At 35.0% G+C, this 12,212-nt stretch overlaps 1 protein-coding gene across 2 annotated transcripts in view; it reads right to left on the minus strand.

The window, feature by feature from the left end:
- Positions 1-12,212, minus strand: part of LOC136025375 (uncharacterized) — a 145,138-nt gene that overhangs the window by 68,096 nt on the left and 64,830 nt on the right. For both annotated transcript variants that reach the window (XM_065701352.1, XM_065701353.1), the window contains exon 8: positions 6,340-6,524. In XM_065701352.1, coding sequence (XP_065557424.1) covers positions 6,340-6,524 — 185 coding nt within the window. The remainder of the gene's footprint in view (positions 1-6,339; positions 6,525-12,212) is intronic.

Consider the following 12,212-nt stretch of genomic DNA (forward strand, 5'->3'; position numbering starts at 1 on the left):
CCACCAAAATTTAATTTGTTATGCAATAAAAAAACAGGCATATCCATGTCATTAAATTTTCTTCTTTATTTTTAACTTAATATTTACAATTTATCGCCTGTGTTCAAATATACTAAGACGGTCAGAATCCCCTTTTATTTATGTTATTACAAAAAACACAGTTTTGATAATAAAAAAGATGTTTAATTTTTGTAACTACGATAAAAACAATTTTGCAACTTTTTGTGCAATTTTCAAATTTTAGATTTTTGTATGTTTCTAAACGAATTTTAATACTATATGTTTTCGTATGAATATGTATATTATTACCTAATAAATAAACCATTAAAAAACATTTGTTATACTTTTTATGTTTATATAGGGTCGCCAGGAAACTCGGATTTGCAAATGGGGTCGTGAATGAAAAAAGTTTAAGAAATCCTGCTCTACACATTAACAAATTGACCCAAGCCACTCTTCATGACTCCGCCCTCGCGCACCCGCAATAACCAATGTTTAGAGCACCACGATGAACTTAGAGAACCTTTCTTTGCTCAGACGGTTTAGGAACCTTACCGAACTAGCGCGCTTTGATTTAGTATCATTTTTGGAGAACCTTTTTGTTATTTTTCGTCATATGCTTCTGCTGTGCTAGAGTCTTATCTACATCTTAGACAATATTGGCTTAAAATGTGCACATATTAAGTGGAAAATTCCCATTTTAGCTTGGAAAACACTAAGCCTGTCCAGCTGCTTTTTTTAATCAATATACTACTAACTGCCTGTGATTTACGGTCAATGATCCCCATGTTTCGTATGGTCCATTTTTCGCCTGACTCGAGGGTTGTTTTTTTTCATGACCACAAGAAATTGATTAGTTTTTGCAAACGTATGCAATTGTTTACTTAGCTAAAATAGAAAGCAAAAACACAGATAAAAAAAAAAGTAGAAGAGAATATATTCTAAACCAACACTGGCTACACATGACGTATGAAACAAAGAAGAAGTTGAAAAATGAAAAATAAAATCAAACAGCCGAGAAAACGAAGGTAGTGTCAACCAGTGGAGCAATATAAAGCAAAAATAAGCAGATATTTCGACAAGATATTCTACCAAGTCGTCGTCAGTGCTAAGACTACCCACAAAAGAGATATTTACATAAGATTTATGCACATGCAAGAGCTGTTTGCTCTTGTAAAGTTTACTTCAAAAGGTTAGATTATTTTTCGTTTTTATTTTTTCTTATTTTTATTTCGTCTTATTTTTTCGTTTTTATTTTTTTAGCCCAGAGGATGACTTGCTGGAAGTCCTTGTCGAAATGTCTGCTTATTTGCACTTCATTTTGTTCCACTGACGGACCCTACCCTTGTTTTTTGGCTGCTTGATAATATTTTTCATTTATTATTATTGTCTTCTTTGTTCCATAAGTAGAAAAAAAAAGTAAAAAAAAACGAAAAGTTACTCAGTGGCTTCTCCGTTCCTATGGAGTACTTGTGTGTAATATATTTTTGATTGTTATTGGCTCAAAAAAGGAATTTCGGGTTGTAACACAATAAAAATCTATTAGATACCACGTTTATGTGTAAATATTCAGGCCCGTTTACAATGAGACTTTTCTAATACCGAGATTTGGCAAGCTTTGGTTTGAGCAGAAAAGTCTGTAAGATTATCTGATTGGCTGAAAAGCTCTCTGAAAGTTCTGATTGACTCCAAGTATTTCTAGCTAAATTTAATTTTTAGCAAAAGTTTTAGTAAATTTAGGTTTTAAGCCAAGTTGATAATCCGTGTGAGACCCTGAGTGATAAGCCTTTTCCAGGAGTGTATAAAAATGATGTCATTTTCCCTTGTTTATAGATAGTCTATCATCCATCCATCCATCTTGGGAGAGAACAAAGGTAGTCATAGAACCTTAGGGATGATCAAGATTTCTGTGTTGATTCATGACGGACAATGTTGACTGGACTTTTATGCAAAATGGGGGACTAAACTTGCTTTCACTCACAGGCGAACAAGTGACCTAAGCCTAATAGGCTCGGCTGCTTAGAGTCTCAGGCAGACTACTGTAACATAAGGATTGACACATGACCGACAAGTCCCCTGGGCTCACAGGCGAACGGAGAGACCTATAGTGTCCCAAGTGCTTTGGTAAACGGCATGGGCAAACCGTGGGAGTAGCTATGACTCTCAAATTGGACAGACACTTTTGTGTTAGCTTTTGGAGAGGCACGCCTGCCCAGTATTTTATGCCAGTTGACCAAATCTTAGAATTGAAATATGACCATTAAGTCGCTTGATATTGCAGGCAAACAAGAGTCCATCCAAAGCCTAACAGGACTGGCTCCCCTCTCTAGAATGTCGAGCCAGGCTTAGGACCCCACTTATAAGCTTAGATAGTTGCATTAACAAAAGCTAAATTAAATATTGGGTTGACCGAAAAGCCACTTGAACTCACAGGTGCGTCAATATGAAATACTTTATGCTTTTAAGTATTGCTATGTAAATGGTCTATAATAGCTGTTCAATGGGCTACATAAATGTTAAATAATCTCTGAGGTTACTAGATTACATAAATAATGCTTTTAAGTGGTAATAGCTTAGCTGTTTCAAAATTCTCACTCTTCTCAGAAGTTTCAAGCCCGACGGAGAAAAAAAAAAAAAAAAATCAGCCTCTTGAGCTTCATTGTTGGGAAACCTTTTTTTTTTTTTTTTTAGATAGCATTCCCTTTTATTCATTACCACCGATTTGGACTTTAGGAGTCTAGCTTCATATCCTTTACTTTTCTTATAGTCCCTTAAATTAAGGACTAAATGATAAACGTTCCAAGTCTTAGGGGCCAGTGTCTCGAGCCAAATATTTTTTTTTATATCAGTGTCCCCTTACATTAGAGACTTACCGGTTTGAAACCAGCCAGGATCAAAAGACTTATGAATGTATTTTTCGGCCCCCTAACATCCTTACACCTTTGAGCAAGAATTTCTTTTCCCGGGGAAGGATCCTTGATAATTTAGAGCAGATCACAAAGTATAGGTTCTAGGCCCTTTTCCAGGGGTCTTTAAACCCAGTCGAAAATTTGATTAAAATTCTGGTTCCACTGGCCCAAGCCCTATCAGATGTAAGTTTCAAACAGTTGAAACAATTTCTTTGACCTTTTTTGAGCACTATTATTAAAACAACGATTGTTATTTATTAGCTATTTGGTTAATTTTTCCCCGCATTGTGACACTCCTTATCCAAGGACCTATAGGCAAGTATTAATTTCAAGAAGTTTGGGAACAAGTCACCTGAAAACAGTTTTGTACAAACAAAACTGTTTTGCTTATACAAAACCGTACAAACTCTTCCCTTGTCACTAATTCTGATCTCGTTCCTATTTTTAGCTGGGACAAGTCCTGAGTAACTACTCCCCCTTAATTCATTACCATGCCAGCACACTATTTTCTATAATGCCGTCTAGCTGCATTTCCGGATCTTCGGAAATTTTATCCATGGTCTCCACTTCAGACTTTCTTAGTTCATATTTTAATGCTTTCTCCAACCTCTTTACATTCCTCTATTTTTCATATTGTCTATCAATCCGATAATCCTTGTACAGACCCCTTCTGCTCTCTGTTAAACATAAGGCTTTTTCACTAATATTCCTAGCTGTGTTCCTAATTTTCTTCTCTAAGACACCATCAGCAACTACACATTTTTTTCCCTAAAAATATTCCATTCATCTTCTACATCGTCAAATTTTAAACTCTCCAGTTTAGTATTCAACTGTGACTTCAAAGTTTCTCTCCAATTTTCATCCTTGAATCTACAAACATCATAACTTCCCGGGAGGTAGTTACCCTTCCAAAAACACCAAACCTCCTTGAATAAAAAAGTTTCATCTCTTTAACTGCAAGTAAGGAGCGACATTAAACTTAAAACGAACAGAAATTATTCCGTGTATGAAAGGGATTGTTCCCTCCTCAACGCCCCGCTCCTTACGTTAAATTCTGATTCTGTCACAACTTTACTTTTGAAAACAATTAAAAAACTTTAGTGTAAAGAGCGAGGCTTTCCTTGATTTAGACTTTCGCTTACTATTGAGCCAGGTCGCTCGTTACTACAGCTCATTGACACGAACTGTTTAGTTAAGCCAATTATACAGCCACGATAAAGCATGCTCACTTTTTCTTTAAAAAAAAAACAAGTTTTTTTTAACTGAAAGTAAGGAGCGATATTAAAACTTAAAACGAACAGAAATTACTCCGTGTATGAAAGGGGCTGTTCCTCCCTCAACGTCCCGCTCTTTACGCTAATTAGCGTAGGAGGGGGCCTAGATGCCCTCCAATTTTTTTGGTCACTTAAAAAGGGCACTAGAACTTTTCATTTCCGTTAGAATGAGCCCTCTCGCAAGATTCTAGGACTACTGGTTTGATACGATAACCCCTGGAAAAAAAAAAACAAAAAACAAACAAATAAACACGCATCCGTGATATGCCTTCTGGCAAAAAATACAAAATTCCACATTTTTGTAGATAGGAGCTTGAAACTTCTACAATAGGGTTCTCTGATACGCTGAATTTCATGGTGTAATTTTCGTTAAGATTCTATGACTTTTAGGGGTTGTTTCCCCCTATTTTCTAAAATAAGGCTAATTTTCTCAGGCTCGTAACTTTTGATGGGTAAGACTAAACTTGATTAAATTTATATAATTAAAATTAGCATTAAAATACGATTCTTTTGATGTAGCTATTGATATCAAAATTCCATTTTTTAGAGTTTTGGTTTCTATTGAGCCGGGTCACTCCTTACTACAGTTCGTTACCACGAACTGTTCGATCAATAAATGCAGAAGAGCAATTCGAACAATTTAGGGCTGCGATGATCATTTCATTTATGAGGCATATCTATTTGAGCTTTTGGATAATTTTGGGAAAATGATTTGCATGAAGTTTTAAAATTATGTAGTAGGTGAGGGTATGGGGCCAAAATGGGCACGGGAGGATAGCTGTTTGTCTTCTAATGACTTTCGGTTCTTTAAAAGGCACTAGAAAATTAAAGTTCAAATTTATTAAGTTCCGTTCATGCTTCCAAGAACACCTCTTCCAAATGAAGTGGCCAACGGAAAATCGAATTCATTTCACTCTTCGCAAGGTAAAGGTTACTCTAAAAGGTTCGCAAGGTAAAGGTTACTCTTCGCAAGGTAAAGGTATTAACTCTAAAGTATTTAAAGTTTTATGCTTTCTTTAGACAACAGGTTGAAAACAATGCTACTACTTCAAAATACCGCAATCAAATAAGCAAATAAGTTGATTGCGTAATATTTGCCAGGACCGACACCTTTTTGGAGCTGTTTCGCCTTCTTAACAAACAATTTTCTTGTGCTAATAACTTTTGATTAATTTACCTAAAATTATCCAGTTTCACATATTTAGGTTAAGCATTTAGAGCTTATTCTTCTTGTATACATATTTTCAAAGATACCCTTTTTTATTTAGATAATATTGGCCAGGGCTCTTCTCTCCTTAGTGTTTCTTGCTACAAATTGTTTGATAATAATAAAATTTATCAGCTGTTAAAATATTGGTACTTGTGTATTATTCAGAACGCACTCAAAATATGATGAAAATATAATACTTTATTATGAAAATTGTAACCTAACCTAACCTTTCAAACATGGCCTATTGTTACACTTCCAAAAATGTTCCTTCTCGTAAGAGCATAAAGTCATGTTGTGTCCAATGACACACTGTCTTGTTATGGGCAACAACCCCTTATCCTGGAAAAATACAATTGCCTCTTTTTCAGTCTTTGGTAAATCACAAATCAAATCAAACAGTTCGTGGCAACGAACTCTAGTAAGGAGCGACCCGGCTCAATAGTAAACGAAACTCTAAAAAAAACACAATTTTGATACTAATAACTACATCAAAAGAATCAAATTTTTTATGCTGATTTTAAATATACAAGGTTCATTAAATTTAGTCTTACTCATCAAAAGTTACGAACCTGAGAAAATTTGCCTTGTTTTGGAAAATAAGGGGAAACACCCCCTAAAAACTATAGGTCACATTCAGCGTATTAGAGAACCATACTGTAGAAGTTTCAAGCTCCTATCTACAAAAAATGTGGAACTTATTATTTTTTGCCAGAAGACCGATCACGGGTGCGTGTTTATTTGTTAGTTCGTTTGTTTGTTTTTTTTTTCCCAAAATCCATGTTCAGACACTATCTTTTATCACTATGCGTAGCAAACTAAATTGAGTTCTGTCTTTGTGGCTATGAAACCGGATTTTCGCATCATAGTTTGTTTCACAAAAGAACCTAACTTCACTTATTGAGTGTGTTCTGAATAACACACAAGTACCATAATATTTTCTACTTACGAGAAGTTCAACATTTTTCTTGAGCATCTGATACTCAAACGAATCCTCCGATTCCAATGCCTCTGACCATGGCTTGCTAAGTTGTAAGTCGCTTCTGTATGCTTGGTAGCTTGATTTTCTTATGCTTACACAGGAACCACCATCAGGTGCTTTAACAAATGGGTATTGACATCTGCACTCAAATCCTTAAATAATAAATTTTTTACAGTCTGTGTCATTACAAAATTGTTTTTACAAATTTTTATAAGGCTTTCTTTCGTGCAAAATCTGTTAAAGCAGCAGGAAGGGAAATCTGATAGAATTGAAGGAAATATAAGCAATATAAAACAAAAATTAAAATACTTTTGTAAGAGAGGCCATTATTTGCATGCCACATTAGAGTTTTCTCTAATTCCACATTTTAAAGTTTTCTATTTTCCGTTGTCCCTTTCATTTGCTGCTGATATTACTGGGTTTTTGATTTCAAGGAAGTACCAAGTAGAAGTGTCAATAAAAAGTAGAAAATAATAACCACCGTTAAAGTTCTTTTTCCTCTTTCGACCCGAATTTTTCGACCTAAATTCTTTATAGCTTTACTACTACATTAAACTTGGAATGTGATTAACCACAAAAACAAATGGTCGAGAAATCAAATTTTTCAACTGTTTAATTCATTTTCAAATTCAATATCCCATACAGTTTTAAGAGGCTAAGCACTACTGATTTGGAAGTTTATACAGCAAAAATAATATTTACTTTAAATCAGGCGAATTTAAACATTATCAGACAAGAAATCAAAAATAAAGTGATACTGAAGTAGAAATCTGCTATGAATACTCATTGCAGAACTAGTCCTGAGACCTTGAACTGCATCTAGGCTGCGGTAATTCAAAATTATTTATGTGCTATCAGACCAAGTCCAATGGAAGTGATTATTCGTACCTCTTAATATCAGCCTAATATCTCTTTGTACTTTCATCATAGGGTAACTCTTCTGAAATTGCCATTAGTTTTATGCTTTGTAATTATTTCCTGTAACCTTCAAATTACCCTGCTATTCTAGCTCAATCCCACAAAATATAAAAAAGAGAAAATAAAAATGTGGAAAAAATACTGTAGGATATTATACGCCCTATATTTTGCCAATATTTTGGAATTTGGGTAAAATATTCCAAAATTCCTTCTTTTAATCATCATTTTTATTTGTCGTACTTTCCCTCTTGGCTCCTCAATTTGGCATGTGGGATGAAGTTCCCACGAGAGAGAATTTTCCATGGGTGGGAAATTTTCCGGGAGGAGAAAGTCTCTGGAGGGAGGATATTCTGCTTGGGGAATTTGCCGGATAGAAAAAACGCCTAGCACCATTAAGTGGAAACTTTAACGGCATGTCGAGAGGATTTTGAATTAACGAGAAGTATACAAACTGCTTCTGCAACTACTACTTGTACTACTATTGCTGCTAGACTACTACAAATAATGCCAATGCTAAAGGTAGTGAGGTGATACTTCCAGAGACCGCTGAGGTGGATGTTGAACTAAAACCAAAAGACTCTATTTGCATAAATGTTGTCACAAAAGGAGTACCAACAATTTCTCGGGAACGGCATAGGGTGTCAAGTGGAATCGTTCAGGTCTTGTTGAGGGGGATGTTGAACTAATCAAAAGGCACTAAGTGCACATTACCCTTATTACTACTGCCATTACTATTACTGCTGCTACTAGAACTTCTATTACGCTACTATTACTTTCAAAGTTAAGAGTTTCAAGTGAAACTTTTAGCGAATGTTGAGGGGTATATTGTACCAGATCAAAACACACTACATGCATGCAAGTGGTCAAAAGCGCCTAACAGCACCTTCTTACGCTATGGGTCTTGCCCCCAAAGAGGGTCGCGAGAAATTTTAATTTAAAATACTTAAATAGCCGATTCTATAATATTTAGATGTGTATTTTTGTACAGTTACTCTTAAAAACCTGTACACAAAAAAGGTATACTGCGCGCACATGGGTTCAGCGAGACAATTATTTATTAACACTGACTGTAATGTGGACTACTCTAGTAGTGACCCTCTTCGCAGTGTTGCCATATTGGCTTCTTTCTCCCAAGCTGGCGTATTTTGATGGTAAATGGTGATATTTTTTTTATTTATCCGCTGGCTTAAATGTTGGCTAATTTTTATTGTGGCTTATTTTTTTTGGCATGAAATACTTTTTCGGGAAAAGAATGATTTCTTTCGGACATCCATACATCTTTTGAATTAAATAATTTTTATGTAATTGTTTATTTAAGGCTGGGAAGGACGAACTAAAGGCCTTTTTTTGTCAATTTTACTAGTAAGTTCGGGGTCATGTTTTCGGAGATTGCGTTTGGTATTGTAAAATTTGTTTTTTTCAAGTCTCTGACTTACTTTGTGTACCTTCTGGCAACACTATTCAGTTCAGTTCAGTTCACTCTATTTACAATCCTAATATCCCAGTACCCGCCCCAAGAAAGATGCAAAATAGCACTTGCGACTGGGCACTTGCACTGGGTTATCTAGTGAAGTCAATTGTCAGTGTTGCACTGTAACGAGATTTCATTTTTTTTCTTTTTATTCACTATTTAATCAATTGTTATATACAATATGTTATTTTATATATTTATTTGATTTTGGGATCATAATAATTTTTATCCATAGATAAATGGTTCAAGTTATATAAGAATGGTATTGACGCATATAACAATGCTACAAACTCTGCTCAGGCAGGAAACTAAATTCCGGCACTATGAAAGCTGCCAAATTAATACATCTTGAATCAAAGCATGTTTTTATGTCAATAAACCAAAATAATATTTTAAAAGACTGTATAAATAAAGCAAAAACCTTTGAGAAATTTATAATTTATATCCATTAATGAAAAATATTTACTAACATTATATGAAGTTTCATAATGTATTTCTAAAAGTAAAGTTCCGTTCACTATTGGAGAGGACCTTGTACTGCCTGTTGCTAATTTTAGGAAAATGGTAGAAATACTAAATGAAATTTAATATGCTAATAATAATCAAAATACTTCTTTGTCAAATGAAATTGTCTCGAATAGAATATCTTAGATTAGCAAGGGTCAACTAGTGCAACTTGTTACAGGAATTAAAGAAAGCCCAAAATTTTCAATTCTACTACTACTACTAAAAACTCACCACATAGCCAAGCCACCTGAGGCCAGCACAGCTACGCATGCTCCTCCTCTATCCCAGTCTATTTAAAGCCTCCCTCTTTACAGCCTCCCAAGAAGTTGTCATCTATTTTAAATCTTTTTTATGACATCCTCTCACCCCAGACGGGGACGAGCTGCTTTCCGTTTAGCCCTAAATAGTTGGCCGAAAAGGACAATCTTCGGCAATTTGTCATCCTTCATCCATGGAACGTGCCCTAACCATCTCAACCTTTCTTTCATTACAGGCCTAGAAAGTGCGATTGAACTATACTTTTCGTACAGACTACTGTTAGAAACACGATCAGTCAGCCATGTACCCAGAACAATCCATAGGAAATTTCTCTTGAAAATATCTAGTAAATCTTCGTCCACTTTTTGGAGTGCCCATGCTTAAGAGTCATATTTGACCAATGTCATCACTGTACCTTCCAATATTCTAATCTTGGTTTGCAGACTTATCATCCTATTTTTCCAAACTGTTTTAATTGTTAAAAGAACCGTGAACCTTAGCTATTCTACTTATAACATCTTCACTGCTCCCACCGTCTTTACTAATATAACTACCAAAGAGAGTGACGCTGCCCACCTGATTAATCTTTTCGTTGCCAAACTTCACCTTTTCATCTTCACTTATTCCTAGCCTTAGTGACTTAGGCTTCTTAACATTAATTATTAGCAAAACCTCTAAAAGTGCATTCATTTTGCTCAAATTTTCATCTAGGATGATTAAATCATGTGCAATACCTAAGTCCATGAGAGTTTTTCCTCCCCACTTGATTCCGTGGTCTCTCATTGCCCTTTCTGTGCTTCAGACCAAGTCCATAAAAATGATCCATATAAAGGGGTATAGAACACAACCCTGCTTAACTCCTGATTTAATACAAAACCAGCTGTTAACCTCATTTCTTACCTTAACCTCAGGAGAATTATTCTCGTATATAGCACTAATTACTTTAATGGATTTGTCTGGTACACCATATAAGGATGAAGACCTTTGCTAAAGCTCTTCTATCAACAGAATTGAACGCTTGCTCACAATCTATAAAACTGAGGACCAAAGGTGTTTGACAACTAAGGCACTTTTTAGTTTTAACATAAGAGTAAAAATTTTGTCGTCAAATCCTCCGCCTTCTCTAAAACCACACTGTTCTTCTCTTAAAACTTTGTCAACAGCATCTCCCAATCTAAAAAGTATCATAATACCAAGTAATTTGCTACCTACAGAAATTAGACTAATGCCTCGATTGAAAATCTGTAGGTACTTCCCCTTTTTCAAAAAGCATATTCATAATCTTCAGTAACTTATTTCTAACCTCGGAGCCATCATATCTAAGAAACTCACTAACCGCACTATCAGCACCTGGAGCCTTATTATTTTTTAATCCTTGTAGTACTGTCACTAATTCTTCCTCACAAAACAAATCTTGCTTCACATCCAAGGTATCACAAACTTTTTTATTTTCCTCTATATCTTTTCCTGCAACTGTATCTCGGTTGAGCACATTCTCAAAATGTTCTGCCCATCTCTCTTTGACTCTTTCCTTATCACTAATTGTGCACCCATTTCTATCTTTAACTAGGACAAGTCCGGATTGACTACTTCCTCTCAATTTATTAACATGCCAGTGTAATATTTTACTATTGTGCCGTCTAGCTGCATTTTCCATATCTTCAGCAATTTTGTCAATGGCCTCCACTTCACATCTCCTTAGTTCATATTTAAATGCTTTCTACACTTTCTTTACATTCCATTTGTTTTCATATGATTCAATTCAGCTGAATGAAACGACTGATATTACTAAATTGGCTCAGTTGTTAGTATATATCATGTACATTTATAAAGATATGTGGAGGAAGAATTGTCATTATTTCGTGCTATAAAAGACCATACTACAGGGAAAGACCTAATCAAACCATGTCTCTATACCGAGACTTATAAAGACGTATAGATCAAACAGTTCGTGATTATGAACTGTAGTGAGCAGCAACCCAGCTCAATAGTAACCAAAACTCTAAAAAAAGGAATTTTTATACTAATAGATACATCAAAAGAATAAGATTTTTATGATGATTTTAAATATAAAATTTTATCAATGTTGTTCTTACACATCAAAAGTTAAGAGCCCATCAAAATCAAAAATAGGCCTTATTTTCGAAAAAGGAGGGAAAAACCTAAAAGTAAAAGAATATTAATGAAAGTCACACCATCAGATTCAGCGTATCAAAGAACTATGCTGTAGATTTTTCAAGCTCCTATCCGTAAAAATGTGGAATTTTGTATTTTTTTTTTGCCAGAAGAAAGATAACGGATGCGTGTTTATTTATTTTTTTCTTTCTTTCTTTTTCCAAGGGGTAATCATTTCAACCCAAAAGGTCATAGATTTCAGCGAGAGGGCATACTCGAATGGAAATTAAAAGTTCTAGTGCCCTTTTTAAGTAACCGTAAAAACCGGACGACAACTAGGCCCCCCATGCTCATTTTTTCCTAAAGTTACCAGATCAAAATTTTGAGACGGCGTTTTTTGTTCAGCATAGTCTAAAAATCTAATAACCATGTCTTTTGAGAACAATATAATCCCCCATAGTCCCAGAGAGAAGGGCTTGAAGTTATGAATTTTGCCCATTGTTTAGATATAGTATTGGTTATTGGGAATTATATAGACGTTTTCAGGAAGTATTTTTTTCTGGGGGGGGGC

This window comes from Artemia franciscana, chromosome 3, assembly GCF_032884065.1.
Source record: "Artemia franciscana chromosome 3, ASM3288406v1, whole genome shotgun sequence".
Classification (NCBI taxonomy): domain Eukaryota; kingdom Metazoa; phylum Arthropoda; class Branchiopoda; order Anostraca; family Artemiidae; genus Artemia; species Artemia franciscana.